Consider the following 21,319-nt stretch of genomic DNA (forward strand, 5'->3'; position numbering starts at 1 on the left):
CAAACTCAATCAAGTAAAATTGAAAATACAATGATTGAATCTCAACCTATGGATGCTATGTTTGATTGTGAGTTTTTATTTCTAATCCAGGAGTCTTCAAAAATATCTGAAATAATGAGTTGACTGTAGAAATTTTGAAAGGATTTAGCTTATACAGAATTGCAATTTACCGTAGGTGTCGAGAATTGGAAATTGATTTTAGAAAACTATTTCATCGCTGTTAGGCAACTAGTCTTGGATTATCTTGAATTTTGAACACATTTCATTTGTTTGAACTTCAATGTCTATGTCAGGTTCATAAGCAAAAGAAATCAAATTACTTCCTGCCTTCTTTCTGAACTAGGGTCTGCAATCGCAGCCACATTCATGACAAGCTACCATTTTTAGAAAACCAAAATCTTTCTTGTTTAGCATTGTGTTTAACGCAAGGCGATTTAGTCTACTTATGTTTGTGGCTTTTCATTTAATTAAAAGTTTTTTTGGAGCAAAAATTGTGTGTCGTCGAAAAATAGGTAACATACTACTAAAAAGACCACAAACAGAGTAATATTTGTGCACACGTAAGAAACCTGGCAAATCATAGTTTTGCACCAGGCACAGGGAGTGTTGCTATAACAACCAGCTTCAAATTTCACCGACACCAGTAGAAATATTCAATGACTGGAGTCAGATAGCAATTTGTGGACAATTAAAAAACAGGATAGATGGTAAATTGCACAGAAAAAATTTTAATAATATTTGAATACTTGTGATTCTATTTAGATAATGATTGCAGTTAATTTCGTTACTTAGCTGTCATTTCTTAATTAATAAGATAGTACTCTCTATTTTGAAGTAGATTGACTAAAAAAAGAAGTAAAACTACTTGGCACAAATTTATCTCTTACTCGAAATAATCAGAATATGGCATCTTACTGTTTTTGCTTTCAAAATACATTTCATTGGATAGGATAGGATTTACCGTATTTACTTGAAATTACGCCTATATCGCGAATAGGCCGACTCCCTAAAAACGGCCTTAAAACAGCGATTTTATAAAAAATCGCACATAAGCCGGTCCTACGAATCGTGACACGCCAGACGCCTCAAGAAAAACGTAGAAAAAGAACATGTTAATGTAACGCAAACTTTATATTTTAGTCTGGAACCTACCGTAATTTAATTACCGTAATATTGTTTTTCTTCAAATAGGATGGAAAATCAAAAAGTAAATCGAAAAAGAAGAAAAGTCAAACTCAATCAAGTAAAATTGAAAATACAACAATTGAATCTCAACCTATGGATGCTATGTTTGATTGTGAGTTTTTATTTCTAATCCAGGAGTCTTCAGAAATATCTGAAATAATGAGTTGACTGTAGAAATTTTAAAAGATTTTGCTTATACAGAATTTCAATTTACCGTAGGTGTAGAGAATTGGAAATTGATTTTAGAAAACTATTTCATCTCTGTTTGGCAACTAGTCTTGGATTATCTTGAATTTTGAACACATTTCATTTGTTTGAACTTCAATGTCTATGTCAGGTTCATAAGCAAAAGAAATCAAATTACTTCCTGCCTTCTTTCTGAACTAGGGTCTGCAAGCGCAGCCACATTCATGACAAGCTACCATTTTTGGAAAACCAAAATCTTTCTTGTTCAGCATTGTGTTTAACGCAAGGCGATTTAGTCAACTTATGTATGTGGCTTTTCGTTTAATTAAAAGTTTTTTTGGAGCAAAAATTGTGTGTTGTCGTAAAATAGGTAACATACTACTAAAAAGACCACATACAGTAATATTTGTGCACACGTAAGAAACCTGGCAAATAATAGTTTTGCACCAGGCACAGGGAGTGTTGCTATAACAACCAGCTTCAAATTTCGCCGACACCAGTAGAAATATTCAATGACTGGAGTCAGATAGCAATTTGTGGACAATTAAAAAACAGGATAGATGAGTAATTTCACAGAAAAAATGTTAATAATATTTGAATACTTGTGATTCTTTTTAGATAATGATTGCAGTTAATTTTGTTACTTAGCTGTCATTTCTTAATTAATAAGATAGTACTCTCTATTTTGAAGTAGATTGACTAAAAAAGAAGTAAAACTAGTTGGCACAAATTTATCTCTTACTCGAAATAATCAGAATATGGCATCTTACTGTTTTTGCTTTCAAAATACATTTCATTGGATAGGATAGGATTTACCGTATTTACTTGAAATTACGTCTATATCGCGAATAGGCCGACTCCCTAAAAACGGCCTTAAAACGGCGATTTTATAAAAATTCGCACATAAGCCGGTCGTACGAATCGTGACACGCCAGACGCCCCAAGAAAAACGTGGAAAGAGAACAAAATTACTGTAACGCAAACTTTCTATTTTAGTCTGGAACCTACCGTAATTTAATTACCGTACTATTGTTTTTCTTCAAATAGGATGGAAAAGCAAAAAGTAAACCGAAAAAGAAGAAAAGTCAAACTCAATCAAGTAAAATTGAAAATACAATGATCGAATCTCAACCTATGGATGCTATGTTTGATTGTGAGTTTTTATTTCTAATCCAGGAGTCTTTGGAAATATCTGAAATAATGAGTTGACTGTAGAAATTTTGAAAGGATTTAGCTTATACAGAATTGCAATTTACCGTAGGTGTCGAGAATTGGAAATTGATTTTAGGAAACTATTTCATCTCTGTTTGGCAACTAGTCTTGGAATATCTTGAATTTTGAACACATTTCATTGTTTGAACTTCAATGTCTATGTCAGGTTCATAAGCAAAAGAAATCAAATTACTTCCTGCCTTCTTTCTGAACTAGGGTCTGCGACAAGCTACCATTTTTGGAAAACCAAAATCTTTCTTGTTCAGCATTGTGTTTAACGCAGGGCGATTTAGTCCACTAATGTATGTGGCTTTTCGTTTAATTAAAAGTTTTTTCGGATCAAAAATTGTGTGTTGTCGAAAAATAGGTAACATGCTACTAAAAAGACCACAAACAGAGTAATATTTGTGCACACGTAAGAAACCTGGCAAATGATAGTTTTGCACCATGCACAGGGAGTGTTGCTATAACAACCAGCTTCAAATTTCGCCGACACCAGTAGAAATATTCAATGACTGGAGTCAGATAGCAATTTGTGGACAATTTAGGAAACAGAATATATAAAAAATGGCACAGAAAAAATGTTAATAATATTTGAATACTTGTGATTCTATTTAGATAATGATTGCAGTTAATTTTGTTACTTAGCTGTCATTTCTTAATTAATAAGATAGTACTCTCTATTTTGAAGCAGATTGACTAAAAAAGAAGTAAAACTAGTTTATCTCTTACTCTAAATAATCAGAATATGGCATCTTACTGTTTTTGCTTTCAAAATACATTTCATTGGATAGGATAGGATTTACCATATTTACTCGAAAATATGCCTATATCGCGAATAGGCTGACTCCCTAAAAACAGCCTTAACCCTTTTCGTGTGGTGGGCACGTATACGTACCCACGACAAAAGTCGCTAGATTGCGGCGGGTACGTTGATGTACTCCACTGTTTTATTTAGCTATCGGTCGCAAACTGTTGGTCTAGTTTTTCCGGGTTTTAGTTTATTGATAAGAAGTCTTCTTCGAGATTAACATAAGTGACGGTAAATCTAGCTTTCGTTCACGACAGGAATTTTATTTGCGGCTGAACGAGGGAGTGTTTTTGAAATTTATGCAAATTTCGGTGTTTTCGGGGTGGTAATAGAAGACATATTATCCCTTCCATCTACCAAAGTATTTTGAGTTGGATCACGAAATTGCTACAGCAATATTATGCTATTGTTTGCCAACCACGAAGCGGTAACAGTAAAGGATCTAGCGAATATTTCTATTTTTTATCACGGTTTGAAGTTTCAACTCCCAAGAAAAAAAAATACCTTTTTTCTATCCGGTTTGTGACGCAGACCACCCCTTTTAAAAAAACTTTTTTTTTTAATCGCCAATTGCAAGCTCTTTAAATAAGTTTTCCAACGAGCCGTCAGTGGGCAGCAGAGGATCATTAGTTTTTCGTTAGTCGATCGATTAGTTGTGGGGGGTACAAATGCATAAAATCGGCGTAGCAAATACGATTATTTAATAAAAAATAAAAATCGCATGGAAAGGGTTAAAACAGCGATTTTATAAAAAATCGCACATAAGCCGCTCCTACGAATTGTGACACGCCAGACGCCTCAAGAAAAACGTAGAAAGAGAACAAAATTACTGTAACATAAAATTTATATTTTAGTCTGGAACCTACCGTAATTTAATTACCGTAATATTGTTTTTCTTCAAAAAGGATGGAAAATCAAAAAGTAAATCGAAAAAGAAGAAAAGTCAAACTCAATCAAGTAAAATTGAAAATACAATGATTGAATCTCACCCTGTGGATGCTATGTTTGATTGTGAGTTTTTATTTCTAATCCAGGAGTCTTCAGAAATATCTGAAATAATGAGTTGACTGTAGAAATTTTGAAAGGATTTAGCTTATACAGAATTGCAATTTACCGTAGGTGTAGAGAATTGGAAACTGATTTTAGGAAACTATTTCATCTCTGTTTGGCAACTTGTCTTGGATTATCTTGAATTTTGAACACATTTCATTTGTTTGAACTTCAATGTCTATGTCAGGTTCATAAGCAAAATAAATCAAATTACTTCCTGCCTTCTTTCTGAACTAGGGTCTGCAAGCGCAGCCACATTCATGAGAAGCTACCATTTTTGGAAAACCAAAATCTTTCTTGTTCAGCATTGTGTTTAACGCAAGGCGATTTAGTCCACTTATGAATGTGGCTTTTCGTTTAATTAAAAGTTTTTTCGGAGCAAAAATTGTGTGTTGTCAAAAAATAGGTAACATACTACTAAAAAGACCACAAACAGAGTCATATTTGTGCACACGTAAGAAACCTGGCAAATGATAGTTTTGCACCAGGCACAGGGAGTGTTGCTATAACAACCAGCTTCAAATTTCGCCGACACCAGTAGAAATAATCAATGACTGGAGTCAGATAGCAATTTGTGGACAATTTAGGAAAAAGAATATATAAAAAAATGGCACAGAAAAAATGTTAATAATATTTGAATACTTGTGATTCTTTTTAGATAATGATTGCAGTTAATTTTGTTACTTAGCTGTCATTTCCTAATTAATAAGATAGTACTCTCTATTTTGAAGTAGATTGACTACAAAAGAAGTAAAACTAGTTGGCACAAATTTATCTCTTACTTGAAATAATCAGAATATGGCATCTTACTGTTTTTGCTTTCAAAATACATTTCATTGGATAGGATAGGATTTACCGTATTTACTTGAAATTACGCCTATATCGCGAATAGGCCGACTCCCTAAAAACGGCCCTAAAACAGCGATTTTATAAATATTCACAGACAATCCGGTCCTACGAATCGTGACACGCCAGACGCCTCAAGAAAAACGTAGAAAGAGAACAAAATTACTGTAACGCAAACTTTATATTTTAGTCTGGAACCTACCGTAATTTAATTATTCGTGTTTTTCTTCAAACAGGATGGAAAATCAAAAAGTAAATCGAAAATGAAGAAAAGTCAAACTCAATATCAAGTAAAATTGAAAATACAAGGATTGAATCTCAACCTATTGATGCTATGTTTGATTGTGAGTTTTTATTTCTAATCCAGGAGTCTTCAGAAATATCTGAAATAATGAGTTGACTGTAGAAATTTTGAAAGGATTTAGCTTATACAGAATTGCAATTTACCGTAGGTGTAGAGAATTGGAAATTGATTTTAGGAAAATATTTCATCGCTGTTTGGATTATCTTGAATTGGATTATATTGAAATTTGAACACATTTCATTTGTTTGAACTTCAATGTCTATGTCAGGTTCATAAGCAAAAGAAATCAAATTACTTCCTGCCTTCTTTCTGAACTAGGGTCTGCAAGCGCAGCCACATTCATGACAAGCTACCATTTTTGGAAAACCAAAATCTTTCTTGTTCAGCAGTGTGTTTAACGCAAGGCGATTTAGTCCACTTATGTATGTGGCTTTTCGTTTAATTAAAAGTTTTTTTGGAGCAAAAATTGTGTGTTGTCGAAAAATAGGTAACATGCTACTAAAAAGACCACAAACAGAGTAATATTTGTGCACACGTAAGAAACCTGGCAAATGATAGTTTTGCACCAGGCACAGGGAGTGTTGCTATAACAACCAGCTTCAAATTTCGCCGACATCAGTAGAGATATTCAATGACTGGAGTCAGATAGCAATTTGTGGACAATGAAAAAACAGGATAGATGAGTAATAGCATAGAAAAAATGTTAATAATATTTGAATACTTGTGATTCTTTTTAGATAATGATTGCAGTTAATTTTGTTACTTAGCTGTCATTTCTTAATTAATAAGATAGTACTCTCTATTTTGAAGTAGATTGACTAAAAAAGAAGTAAAACTAGTTGGCACAAATTTATCTCTTACTCAAAATAATCAGAATATGGCATCTTACTGTTTTTGCTTTCAAAATACCTTTCATTGGATAGGATAGGATTTACCGTATTTACTCGAAATTATGCCTATATCGCGAATAGGCCGACTCCCTAGAAAGGGCCTTTAACGGCGATTTTATAAAAAATCGCACATAAGCCGGTCCTACGAATCGTGACACGCCAGACGCCTCAAGAAAAACGTAGAAAGAGAACAAAATTACTGTAACGCAAACTTTATATTTCAGTCTGGAACCTACAGTAATTTAATTAATATTGTTTTTCTTCAAATAGGATGGAAAATCAAAAAGTAAATCGAAAAAGAAGAAAAGTCAAACTCAATCAAGTAAAATTGAAAATACAATGATTGAATCTCAACCTATGAATGCTATGTTTGATTGTGAGTTTTTATTTCTAATCCAAGAGTCTTCAGAAATATCTGAAATAATGAGTTGACTGTAGAAATTTTGAAAGGATTTAGCTTATACAGAATTGCAATTTACCGTAGGTGTAGAGAATTGGAAATTGATTTTAGGAAACTATTTCATCTCTGTTTGGCGACTAGTCTTGGATTATCTTGAATTTTGAACACATTTCATTTGTTTGAACTTCAATGTCTATGTCAGGTTCATAAGCAAAAGAAATCAAATTACTTCCTGCCTTCTTTCTGAACTAGGGTCTGCAAGCGCAGCCACATTCATGACAAGCTACCATTTTTGGAAAACCAAAATCTTTCTTATTCAGCATTGTGTTTAACGCAAGGCAATTTAGTTCACTTATGTTTGTGGCTTTTCGTTTAAAAGTTTTTTCGGAGCAAAAATTGTGTGTTGTCGAAAAATAGATATCATGCTACTAAAAAGACCACAAACAGAGTAATATTTGTGCACACGTAAGAAACCTGGCAAATAATAGTTTTGCACCAGGCACAGGGAGTGTTGCTATAACAACCAGCTTCAAATTTCGCCGACATCAGTAGAAATATTCAATGACTGGAGTCAGATAGCAATTTGTGGACAATGAAAAAACAGGATAGATGAGTAATAGCATAGAAAAAATGTTAATAATATTTGAATACTTAAGATTCTATTTAGATAATGATTGCAGTTAATTTTGTTACTTAGCTGTCATTTCTTAATTAATAAGATAGTACTCTCTATTTTGAAGTAGATTGACTAAAAAAGAAGTAAAACTAGTTGGCACAAATTTATCTCTTACTCGAAATAATCAGAATATGGCATCTTACTGTTTTTGCTTTCAAAATACATTTCATTGGATAGGATAGGATTTACCGTATTTACTTGAAATTACGTCTATATCGCGAATAGGCCGACTCCCTAAAAACGGCCTTAAAACGGCGATTTTATAAAAATTCGCACATAAGCCGGTCCTACGAATCGTGACACGCCAGACGAATCAAGAAAAACGTAGAAAGAGAACAAAATTACTGTAACGCAAACTTTATATTTTAGTCTGGAACCTACCGTAATTTAATTACCGTAATATTGTTTTTCTTCAAACAGGATGGAAAATCGAAAAAGAAGAAAAGTCAAACTCAATCAAGTAAAATTGAAAATACAATGATTGAATCTCAACCTATGGATGCTATGTTTGATTGTGAGTTTTTATTTCTAATCCAGGAGGCTTCAGAAATATCTGAAATAATGAGTTGACTGTAGAAATTTTGAAAGGATTTAGCTTATACAGAATTGCAATTTACCGTAGGTGTCGAGAATTGTAAATTGATTTTAGAAAACTATTTCATCGCTGTCAGGCAACTAGACTTGGATTTTCTTGAATTTTGAATACATTTCATTTGTTTCAACTTGTCTATGTCAGGTTCATAAGCAAAAGAAATCAAATTACTTCCTGCCTTCTTTCTGAACTAGGGTCTGCATGTGCAGCCACGTTCATGACAAGCTACCATTTTTGGAGAACCAAAATCTTGTACATTCTTGTTTAGCATTGTGTTTAACGCAAGAATTTTTACCTGCTCTCACCCCTAGGTAATCTAGTCCATTTATGTATGTGTCTTTTCGTTTAAAAGTTTTTTCGGAGCAAAAATTGTGTGTTGTCGAAAAATAGGTAACATGCTACTAAAAAGACCACAAACAGAGTAATATTTGTGCACACGTAAGAAACCTGGCAAATGATAGTTTCGCACCAGGCACAGGGAGTGTTGCTATAACAACCAGCTTCAAATTTCGCCGACACCAGTAGAAATATTCAATGACTGGAGTCAGATAGCAATTTGTGGACAATTTAGGAAATAGAATATATGAAAATCAGCACCGAAAAAATGTTAATAATATTTGAATACTTGTGATTCTTTTTAGATAATGATTGCAGTTAATTTTGTTACTTAGCTGTCATTTCTTAATTAATAAGATAGTACTCTCTATTTTGAAGTAGATTGACTACAGAAGAAGTAAAACTAGTTGGCACAAATTTATCTCTTACTCGAAATAATCAGAATATCGCATCTTACTGTTTTTGCTTTCAAAATACATTCATTGGATAGGATAGGATTTACCGTATTTACTTGAAATTACGCCTATATCGCGAATAGGCAGACTCCTTAAAACGGCGATTTTATAAAAATTCGCACATAATCCGGTCCTAGGAATCGTGACACGCCAGACGCCTCAAGAAAAACGTAGAAAGAGAACAAAATTACTGTAACGCAAACTTAATATTTCAGTCTGCAACATACCGTAATTTAATTACCATAATATTGTTTTTCTTCAAACAGGATGGAAAATCAAAAAGTAAATCGAAAAAGAAGAAAAGTCAAACTCAATCAAGTAAAATTGAAAATACAATGATTGAATCTCAACCTATGGATGCTATGTTTGATTGTGAGTTTTTATTTCTAATCCAGGAGTCTTCAAAAATATCTGAAATAATGAGTTGACTGTAGAAATTTTGAAAGGATTTAGCTTATACAGAATTGCAATTTACCGTAGGTGTCGAGAATTGGAAATTGATTTTAGGAAACTATTTCATCGCTGTTAGGCAACTAGTCTTGGATTATCTTGAATTTTGAACACATTTCATTTGTTTGAACTTCAATGTCTATGTCAGGTTCATAAGCAAAAGAAATCAAATTACTTCCTGCCTTCTTTCTGAACTAGGGTCTGCAGCCACATTCATGACAAGCTACAATTTTTGGAAAACCAGAATCTCTCTTGTTCAGCAGTGTGTTTAACGCAAGGCGATTTAGTCCACTTATGTTTGTGGCTTTTCGTTTAATTAAAAGTTTTTTCAGAGCAAAAATTGTGTGTTGTCGAAAAATAGGTAATATACTACTAAAAACACCACAAACAGAGTAATATTTGTGCACACGTAAGAAACCTGGCAAATGATAGTTTTGCACCAGGCACAGGGAGTGTTGCTATAACAACCAGCTTCAAATTTCGCCGACACTAGTAGATATATTCAATGACTGGAGTCAGATAGCAATTTGTGGACAATTTAGGAAATAGATTTTATGAAAAATGGCACAGAAAAAATGTAAATAATATTTGAATATTTTGAATTCTTTTTAGATAATTATTGCAGTTAATTTTGTTATTTAGCTGTCATTTCTTAATTAATAAGATAGTAATCTCTATTTTGAAGTAGATTGACTAAAAAAGAAGTAAAACTAGTCGGCATAAATTTATCTCTTACTCGAAATAATCAGAACATGGCATCTTACTGTTTTTGCTTTCAAAATACATTTCATTGGATAGGATAGGATTTACCGTATTTACTTGAAATTACGCCTATATCGCGAATAGGCCGACTCCCTAAAAACGGCCTTAAATAGGGTATTTTATAAAAATTCGCACATAAGCCGGTCCTACGAATCGTGACACGCCAGACGCCTCAAGAAAAACGTAGAAAGAGAACAAAATTACTGCAACGCAAACTTTATATTTTAGTCTGTAACCTACCGTAATTTAATTACCGTAATATTGTTTTTCTTCAAACAGGATGGAAAATCAAAAAGTAAATCGAAAAAGAAGAAAAGTCAAACTCAATCAAGTAAAATTGAAAATACAATGATTGAATCTCAACCTATGGATGCTATGTTTGATTGTGAGTTTTTATTTCTAATCCAGGAGTCTTCAAAAATATCTGAAATAATGAGTTGACTGTAGAAATTTTGAAAGGATTTTGCTTATACAGAATTCCAATTTACCGTAGGTGTCGAGAATTGGTAATTGATTTTAGGAAACTATTTCATCTCTGTTGGGCAAGTAGTCTTGGATTATCTTGAATTTTGAACACATTTCATTTGTTTGAACTTCAATGTCTATGTCAGGTTCATAAGCAAAAGAAATCAAATTACTTCCTGCCTTCTTTCTGAACTAGGGTCTGCAAGCGCAGCCACATTCATGACAAGCTACCATTTTTGGAAAACCAAAATCTTTCTTGTTCAGCAGTGTGTTTAACGCAAGGCGATTTAGTCCACATATGTATGTGCCTTTTCGTTTAATTAAAAGTTTTTTCGGAGCAAAAATTGTGTGTTGTCGAAAAATAGGTAACATTAGGGATGGGCAATGTAGAATAATTTACTATTCTAGAATATTCTAGAATAGTTAAATCGAATCCAGAATACCGAATCCTATTCTATTTTCATACTTATCCAAATAGAGGGAATTTTCCTGATTGCTGGATTTAGATGTCAAAAAATTATAAATGTATTGCTATAAATGTATTATTTATTTGGAAATGTCCTTAACATTGGATTTGATTTGATACTAAACAGGCATTGCCCAGGACAATGAAATCTAAGAATATTACAATATTTTTGCTTTCAATTGTTCCAAATGTATGTAATCTCTAAATACTTATATGCTAAATTACGCTTCAAACACTTTAATAGTAAGCGGTTAAATACAAAAATAGATATGAAACGGCATTAAATCATTATTAATGTTATAGAGTGTCGAGTGTACTAAAACACACCCGCTGAGAATTAATTAGATGCAGGACCAGCGTGTGGCCACTGCAACCTATGCACCGGTGTAAAATATTAAATTTACCCACTATCAATTAAAATCAATACTGTGCGATCAAGACGTGCAAAACAAGGTTCCCGTAAACGCGATTTCGTAGTTAGTTATTAGTTAACATCATCTAAAGAAGAATTCAATTTCTTTTATTATTGTTACATATCATTATCTACCCAGACTTAGCTCTACTCAAACTCAATACGTAACTATTTTCCCCAGATGCGGCATCTTTTTTTTAAGTTTATCGGCGAATAAAATTACTACAGACACTCGATCAAACGTGCGTCTATCTTGAACGATAGAAACGGACCGAAAGATATGTAATCTTTTGGGAGTGAAATTTAAATGCGACAGATCGTCGTGGTATGCGATATAACTTTGTATTTCGGAAACTGGTGTGATAAAAGTAATAAAATTATTCCAAAATAATATTTGATTTAAATTAATCGCAAGTAATGTCATAACATTTTACGCCTGGCTTTTGATTTACATGCATCATTTTCTGGGGAAAACTCGCCGGTCGCGGAAAATCATTTACAGTAATGTAAAATGAAGCAAGGCACGCCTGTAAACAATTGAAGATTGTTGCAATCAGATTATCGTAATATCGCCAGTAAGTCGGCACAAATAATTATTATTATTAAACCCTCGCTAGATAGCAAAGCAGGAAAACGCAAAAAATGTGCAATAACGAGTCTTCGTCGTAAGGTGTACTTCACGACTTCTTGTCCAGAATACGCCGATTGAGATTACTGTGTTTGATGTTTACCGATTTTACGGGTTCTTTGCGATTAGGCAAGTTTAATTAAACGAGAGAAATTTCCACGCGAGAAAGAACGCTCGTCTTTAATTGATAAATTAGAAATCCGAAATACAAAAATTGACGCCCGGCGAAAACGCAAAAATGGTGCAATAACGAGTCTTCGCCCTGAGATGTACTTCGCCGACTTCCTGTCCAGAATACACCGATTGAGATTACAGTGTTTGAAGTTTACCGATTTTACGGGTTCTCTCCGAGCAGACGCAAGTCTAGTTAAACGAGAGAGATTTCCACGCGAGAAAAACGCTCGTCTTTAATTGATATTTAGAAACCCGAAATGCAAAAATCGACGCATGGCGCCGGAGAGGCGGAAACCGAATCCTGTTATCGGATCCTGTTGGATTCGAATACTTTGGGATTCGAATCCTCCGGATTCGGTATTCTATATTGCCCATCCCTAGGTAACATGCTACTAAAAAGACCACAAACAGAGTCATATTTGTGCACACGTAAGAAACCTGGCAAATGATAGTTTTGCACCAGGCACAGGGAGTGTTGCTATAACAACCAGCTTCAAATTTCGCCGACACCAGTAGAAATATTCAATGACTGGAGTCAGATAGCAATTTGTGGACAATTTAGGAAACAGAATATATAAGAAATGGCTCAGAAAAAATGTTGTTAATATTTGAATACTTGTGATTCTATTTAGATAATGATTGCAGTTAATTTCGTTACTTAGCTGTCATTTCTTAATTAATAAGATAGTACTCTCTATTTTGAAGTAGATTGACTAAAAAAAGAAGTAAAACTACTTGGCACAAATTTATCTCTTACTCGAAATAATCAGAATATGACATCTTACTGTTTTTGCTTTCAAAATACATTTCATTGGATAGGATAGGATTTACCGTATTTACTTGAAATTACGCCTATATCGCGAATAGGCCGACTCCCTAAAAACGGCCTTAAAACAGCGATTTTATAAAAATTCGCACATAAGCCGGTCCTACGAATCGTGACACGCCAGACGCCTCAAGAAAAACGTAGAAAGAGAACAAAATTACTGTAACGCAAACTTTATATTTTAGTCTGGAACCTACCACAATTTAATTACCGTAATATTGTTTTTCTTCAAACAGGATGGAAAATCAAAAAGTAAATCGAAAAAGAAGAAAAGTCAAACTCAATCAAGTAAAATTGAAAATACATCGATCGAATCTCAACCTATGGATGCTATGTTTGATTGTGAGTTTTCATTTCTAATCCAGGAGTCTTCAGAAATATCTGAAATAATGAGTTGACTGTAGAAATTTTGAAAGGATTTAGCTTATACAGAATTGCAATTTACCATAGGTGTCGAGAATTGGAAATTGATTTTAGGAAACTATTTCATCTCTGTTTGGCGACTAGTCTTGGATTATCTAGAATTTTGAACACATTTCATTTGTTTGAACTTCAATGTCTATGTCAGGTTCATAAGCAAAAGAAATCAAATTACTTCCTGCCTTCTTTCTGAACTAGGGTCTGCAAGCGCAGCCACATTCATGACAAGCTACCATTTTTGGAAAACCAAAATCTTTCTTGTTCAGCAGTGTGTTTAACGCAAGGCGATTTAGTCAACTTATGTTTGTGGCTTTTCGTTTAGTTAAAAGTTTTTTCGGAGCAAAAATTGTGTGTTGTCGAAAAATAGGTAACATACTACTAAAAAGACCACAAACAGAGTAATATTTGTGCACACGTAAGAAACCTGGCAAATGATAGTTTTGCACCAGGCACAGGGAGTGTTGCTATAACAACCAGCTTCAAATTTCGCCGACACCAGTAAAAATAATCAATGACTGGAGTCAGATAGCAATTAGTGGACAATTTAGGAAACAGAATATATAAAAAATGGCACAGAAAAAATGTTAATAATATTTGAATACTTTGATTCTTTTTAGATAATGATTGCAGTTAATTTTGTTACTTAGCTGTCATTTCCTAATTAATAAGATAGTACTCTCTATTTTGAAGTGGATTGATTACAATAGAATTAAAACTATTTGTCACAAATTCATCTCTTACTGAAATAATCAGAATATGGCTCCTTAATATTGTTGCTTTCAAAATACATTTCATTGGATAGGATTTACATATTTATCCTGGGGAAGAGGTAAACTGATAAGACGACTTAATCACATGGCGAACCACAGCCTCTCGTCCAGTTACCAGTATATATCGCGTATGGGATTAGTTGGCCAGTCATTCGTTTTCGGAAGCGTGGACTTTGATTAATATTGATTGATAATTGATAAAAATATTAGCACTTAATACACTTTATTTTCCTCACTCTACAGCCGGTGAATGGAAAACCGTTAGTACGAAGGAACAGCGAGAGCAACAGAAGCGAGAGAAACGTAAATTGCAAGCAGATGTTGCTGTTGCCGTGGAAACTGCAGAAAAAGCTAGTCTCGTACCTCTTGTCCAGCCTGTTAAACCAACACCTAATATATCTGCAATTGCTAAAGGTTTGAAATTTTGAAAGATAAATTTATCTATTGATAAGAAGTGATCTATGCTAGAAGATAGCATGAATAGACTTCTAAATGCTCTGCGGAGCTCTTAAAATCAAAACTGTTTTTACATTTGTCACTGCAAGTGCTTGCAGAAAGATCAAACTTTTTCGTACGACACACCGCACAGAGGAGTGAAGTAGGATTTTATTAACAGTTCGACATCAAATCAGTTTGAAAAGTCTCTTCTCACCTATAAACAAATATCTGTACACACATGAGCATGAACTTTTAGATCCATTTAAGCAGTGGTTCTCAAACGGTTAGACAATGAGGGGGCTTGAAGCTATTTGAAAATAAAATTGATTGTTAGATTGGATCTTACCCGCCTTACTTTGGGTATTTACATTTTTTTATTTTGGATATTTACCTTCCATCCATGTATTTTTAGCGTGTTCGAATAAAACATACTTCGCCTTACTATCTGTTATTCGAAACTTATTGTTAGGTATTTTTGAGGTGGGGCACGTTACTTCACAAATTCTAAAAAGTGGGCGTGGCTTAAAAAGTTTTAGAACCTCTGAATTAGACTATTAAAAATTAACTGTAACAAATAATTCCAAAATTCAATGATTTGTAATTTTTTAACATTTAAGTAAATAAACACCTTAATAACACCTCATTATTTTATTTCAATTTTCCTTATTTCAGTTTTATTACAAGTTCAGGGACTAGCCAAGTAACTTCCGTGGTATTTGTATCGAAAATTATGGCCTAACCCCCAACCTGGTACACATACTACGTTCCGGTGTATGCCATATGGTACGCATACTTCAGGAGCACCCCTTTTTGGTTTTACATTATTTTGTCTCTTACTTATATTTAAGTATCTGAGGGTTCTATTTGAGGGATCCTTTTTCACTTTAACGTTTTGTGTGATAACATCAAAATTAAAAACCGCGCACCGTGCGGGAGTTCGCGATCGCATTTGAGCGATCTGATAGTTAGCGAAGTCAGGAACCGGTACCGGGAAAGCTAAAGGTTTAATATTTTTTCATTTTGGCTCTCGTACCCATGTATTTAAGCATTGTTCTTTTGTATAAATTATTCTAATTTGATAGTTTTTTTCTTTTATTTTTAGTCCTGCTGGTTACGACACCCTGTTTGCAATGAGTAGAAGAAGCATTGAAAACCCCGATACCAATCTGACAACTGTGAAAGAGAATTCGAAATCAAGTATGGTTTTTTTTGTTTCGAATTTTGAAGTGGCGAATTATAGTAACATAACCATCCGTTAAAATATCGGATGTATGAAACATTTTAGTCTCAATTTAGTTTACTTTTATTTGTTCCCTCCTTTTCCTAATAACTAAATATACTTATTTAAATTAGGTTTGGTCTGATTCATATGTGTGCATTTTGATTGAAATTAGAATACCAAGTGAATGACATGTTTTTCTGCCGCACTTGTAGAGAAAAAAAATTATTCCAAGATCTGCTTGGTTTCCTTTTTTTTTGTTCTTCAAGTAGAAATGAGAAAAACTACAGTAAAAGATTTGGCGCACCGGATTATTCGTAGCAAGATGACGCACAACCTGAAAAATCGTAACCTGGTACACATACTATATTCAGGTTGTGCGCCATCTTGGTACGAATACTCCGGGAGCACCAAAGATTTAGTTTTCTTTTTAGAAGCCATTGTCGATGGAGCTGTTGGAGAGACATGGTCGATGGAGGTTCAACAAAATTTAGTTGAAGAAATTGAATGTTGCTTGATGGTAGGGAGAAAATCCAAGGCAAACTTTTGCTTACGCACTTAAAATTATGATGACGTCACCGAGTGGGCCATGTACTGATGACGTCATGAAAACATGTGACGATTACGTAGATAGCTCATCTTATATTAGAGCTTTAATCTTACTACAATGTGTTTCAAATTTGTATAAAATTGATGCTGATCCGATCAAGATAATTCGAGGAATTAATGAATGCAATCACAAAATTATGTATGACTTGAGAAGTGTCACTGGGATATGTAAAAATATCAAAGTACTTATGAAGCACTAAGCCTGAATAATATTGGATACAGCTGCGATGATGTAGGACAGGGGTGTGCAACCTTTTTCGCAGGCGGGTCGAATATCAATAACCGGCTGAAACCGCGGGCCGCACCTACATTTAACTCAGACTTTCTATTAGTTGCAGGCACAAAATGTTTTTTTTTGTTATTATGGAAGTGCTAGCAAATCGATATGACGCCCATTTTAGAAAGAAATATGTTACCAAAAAGTGCCATATTTGAAGCCATGACTTTTTTCAAATGTGGATATTTATCTTGGTTGAGATGTTCTCAGTAAAATACGCCAAGATTCATTTGCAAATAATTTGCTGTCAAATCCTATTCTAGGTTAATTTAGACAAAATCAATTGATAGGCTGGAACCAAAACTCAGTTAGCTTTTGTATTTTTTTATATTAATTTTGTTTAAACTGCTCTTCAGTTGCCTCCGCGGGCCGCACAAATTTCACTTGCGGGCCGCATTTGGCCCATGGGCCGCACTTTGCACACCCCTGATGTAGGAGAATATAGAAAAGCGATTGAGTTTTATAAAGAAGGAATGAATATACTAAGCGAACAGTTTAAATCCGATGCCAACAAATATAGAGTGTTTGGAGATTTGCACAATAATTCTGGAATCTCCTATTATAACATTGGAAACAGCGAAGAAGCTAAAAAATTCTATTTAATAGCCTTAGAATGTTACAAAGAAGCTAACGATTGGGAGAGTGTTGATATAAAAGAGGAAGAAATAAGTTGAAAATGGTAGAGGAACTCGTTGGAAAGAAAAATGCCTAAGAACCATACGGATATATAATGTCAAGTCCTAAAGTAGACTAGTTTGAATATTCGATTCGAAATGCCCAGCCCTAATGAGTTCGATAACTGTCTGTGTAAGCCAAGTGAATATACCCCCTGCCCATAGGTTTTCGTCCCTTTACCCAACTTGATGTAAAGTAGGCAAACAAAATTAGTTACCACCATATTGGTACACATGCTTCTGGAGCTCCATTTTTTCTATTGCTGAGATTGGGTAAAGCAGTGATTTCCAATCTTTTTCGTTGAATTCCTCACTTCGCCTATTTTAGAATTCTGTATCCCCCCTCACTATGCATATGAAACTACTTTATTTGTTCATATTCAAAGCTCTTTATCTAGTGTTATGCACGAATCGCACTTCCGCTTTTTATAGTTTAAGTAGTTTATAATATGTGCACAATTAAGTATTATAATAATAATAAAGGACTGAAGTTAGGAATACTGCAGCAAATGCAAAATTCCTTCTCAAAAAGGACGAAGTTCTCTCCCGGTTGGGAAACGTAGTCACAAGGAGTTTCAATTCATAGTTGGAAATGACGAGGATCCAAGGACCTTCTTGCTAAAATGTTGAGGTGTTGTGCTTTTATACACTGGTAATGCACCAACCAATTTTAGTTACTTAAAATATGTAAAAAGTCCTTGAAAGCGATCAACATGTATTTCTTTCAATTTATCCTCGAGTCCTAGAGCATCCGATATATATTTTCATTATATATATATATATATATAAAAAGCACTTCGCATTGAATGCATTTCAAATATTGCAAATGCAAAAACAAATATTAATCACGAATCAATAATAAACCGCACGATATTTTACTAAAAATTATTCTCACTCTATATGACTCACGGTAAATCCACACTTTCATGCGGCATTCGGTATCACTCTTTTGTAACTCAACTCTTATTTTCCTGATACAGTATCGCGTTTGTCGTTTCACCATCATGTATATGAATTTGAGCATTGCTCTCTTCTTTATATTGTAATTTAATTGCAGTACTGACTCATGTTATCGACATTTTAAAACAAATATCTGAATATTCTAATTATTCAAAGCAAGCGATGGGATTCTGAATATTGTACGCTCGGGAGTAAAAGCTTTTAGGGTAAGCTTTCAAACTCATCGCGTGGGAGAGAAATTCTAGATATGACAGGGTATATACATTATAGCAGGGGTCCGCAACTACTTTTTGGCGCGACCCAAAAAAAAATTTCTAACTTCTCGCGACCCAAGCATTTGGGAAACATGTAATTAGTTATCGATTTTAAGACTATTGTCGACACTAGCATTTTTCTTGCACAAAATTATATGGAACTTATCACATAAAATTGTGAATAATAGCGTTTGTTATGACTAATGCAAATTATAAGCTTTGTGTATAATACACAACATATCGAATCGAGGTTTAATTAGGGAGACGGCAACGGATATTTTTCCACCTCCAGCCTTGATCTGTAATTGTATTTTATGTATGAAAACGCTGATAAGCGGGAAAAATGTATTGTTTTTTTGGGGCTCCCGAAGTATGTGAACCAAGATGGCTGACATCTGAATGTAATATGTGTACTAGGTTAGGGTTAGGCCATAATTTTAGGTATAAATACTACGGGAGGCTCTTGGCTAGTCTTCGAACTGATAATAGGACTAAAATAAGAAAAACTGGAAAAAAAATTATCGCCTAGCCCTAACCTGTTACCCATGTTACGTTCCGATGTCCGCCATCTTGGTTCGCATACTTCGGGAGCCCCGTTTTTTTAATGAATTTTGGATGCTTTGCTGTAAGATACACGTGAAACCAATCTTTATAGATTATTCGCTGTTATTCCGCTTATATGTATGGTTTGAGTGATGTATTTCTATCCGATGAGAGTGAGGAGATGAGTCTTTTGTCGGGCGTTGTTCCCCACTGTTATAAGTGCTCCGTACGGAGCCTCAGGGCTCCGCGAGCTATATTCGTTCACTTAAAAAACTGACTTGGTTAATTTTATATCTGTGAAGAAGCATTAACGTCACTGATAAAATCTGACGACGGTGGTGTCGAAATGTGGTAGTGATTCAAATATAACATTATCTACTCTAACTAAGGGCGCAGCAGCATGGTTTTCTAAAAGGGAAGGGGTTCAGAATAGAAAATTCCCGAGCAACACTCATCGCTCAATCCATGGCCGACCCGTGAATTTTAAATGTCTTGTCATATCAATTCAATTGTTTTCATCGTTGCTCGCCTTTGAGTTGACTAATATAGCTACTACGGCAACCATGAAATACTTGTTAAACCGTCTACTAGCAATGAATGGATTGAAATCGTATTTTTGAGTTGCTCTTTCAGCACTTAGGATTATCGCAATGTTTCGTTGTTGAGGGAGAGATTGCAGTTATGAAGCCAATTATATTTGATACCTCCATATCGAATTCGGTCTATGCATCAGTGTATCAGTGATTTCTAGATGCAGTGATGGGACAATTATCGACTGACACAGTAAAATGATCAAACTTTCATTCATTGAAAGGTTTAGATCAGGGGTCGGCAAACTACAGCCCGCAGGCCGGATTCGGCCCGCGACGCTTCACTGAATTATATTAACAAAACAGCTTTGTTGACGAATATATTCTTTACGTGACAAAATTTGTTTTGAGAAACTAAATTATACTATAACCTAACAAGTATATAATTCACAATCACTCGTTTAATGAGCCTATAATTGATTATAATTAGAGAGATTGCAACAGAACGTAAAAAAGTTGATGCTGAGCGCAAATGGTTTAATGACGCTGAAAATATTCAAATGATCAGTCTCCGCGCGCTACTTGAAACTACACTACTATCTGCTATAAATTGCCAGAAAGTACAACTTGATTTAGTACTTATTAAAAATAAATTTAAAGTTTAATAGTAATTCAAAAATCATTAGTAAATCAAAAATTATTTTAATCTGCTGTTGTGTTGACAAAATGAAAGCAATACTGCTCAGAAAATATTATGGCAATCTGTGGACACAAAAATGCGTGGCCCGATTATATTTTGTTTTAATTAATTCGTATTTTTGTGAATTCGATAAATCTGCGCTGTTGGTACAACAGTTACGGCGCTCCAGTACTGTACGTACCAATGTAGGGGCAATGAAGCAAAGAATCTTACGGGAAAATGCCCTGGTACGTATACTACAGTAGCACCCGAAATTTTGCCTTTTCCAATGTCTAAAAAACGTTATTAATCGGTCGCGGACCATCATAAAACAAAACTGATAGCGTTCTCCATTTTATTTTTAGTATTGCCGCTTTTCAATTTAGAAAATTTGGATTTCCACCATTGACATCCACCACAAAAAAAATTTATTCCTCGTTGTTGGAACTCGCAAGAAACACCACTTTGGGTATTTATCAAAGCGTGTGCAGGCTCGTGTTTTCGTCGGAAATCCGCAAGTCTGATTAAGCGACGCGCTAGTGACCTGTCGCGTCACCTGTTACCAAATTTTCAAATAACTAAATTGCCATTCTAATAGTTGAATATATGCCCAGCTCTACTCAGTAACCAGTCATTATCGACCTGATGTTATTTGAATAAACTTTCTTTTTATGTGTTATGTAAATTCTAATGTAAAATCGTAATTTGGCTGATAGTTAAGTTTCGCGAAAGAGTTTGCGACCCGCAGTGAATTTCTGGCTCGTTGCGGACTCATTTGAGACCGCGGACTCGGGTTGGGAAACACTGGCTTAAATTCTAA

The 21,319-nt window shown here is 34.4% G+C and overlaps 1 protein-coding gene and 1 long non-coding RNA gene across 2 annotated transcripts; both read left to right on the forward strand.

The window, feature by feature from the left end:
• The first annotated feature begins 2,418 nt into the window (after window positions 1–2,418).
• Window positions 2,419–6,916, forward strand: LOC144425670 (uncharacterized). The gene is made up of 4 exons (XR_013477588.1): window positions 2,419–2,524; window positions 4,300–4,405; window positions 5,527–5,634; window positions 6,755–6,916. It is a non-coding gene; the product is annotated as an uncharacterized LOC144425670 (long non-coding RNA).
• A 3,516-nt stretch (window positions 6,917–10,432) lies between these two features.
• On the forward strand, window positions 10,433–21,027 carry LOC120346371 (uncharacterized). Its single transcript, XM_078115451.1, has 5 exons — window positions 10,433–10,540; window positions 13,363–13,468; window positions 14,560–14,730; window positions 15,857–15,951; window positions 16,408–21,027. Exons 1-4 carry the CDS (start codon window positions 10,526–10,528, stop codon window positions 15,886–15,888), a joined length of 324 nt encoding a protein of 107 aa, XP_077971577.1. The 5' UTR covers window positions 10,433–10,525; the 3' UTR covers window positions 15,889–15,951; window positions 16,408–21,027.
• The last annotated feature ends 292 nt before the right edge of the window (window positions 21,028–21,319 follow it).

This window comes from Styela clava, chromosome 8 (genome assembly GCF_964204865.1).
Source record: "Styela clava chromosome 8, kaStyClav1.hap1.2, whole genome shotgun sequence".
In the NCBI taxonomy this organism is placed as follows: domain Eukaryota; kingdom Metazoa; phylum Chordata; class Ascidiacea; order Stolidobranchia; family Styelidae; genus Styela; species Styela clava.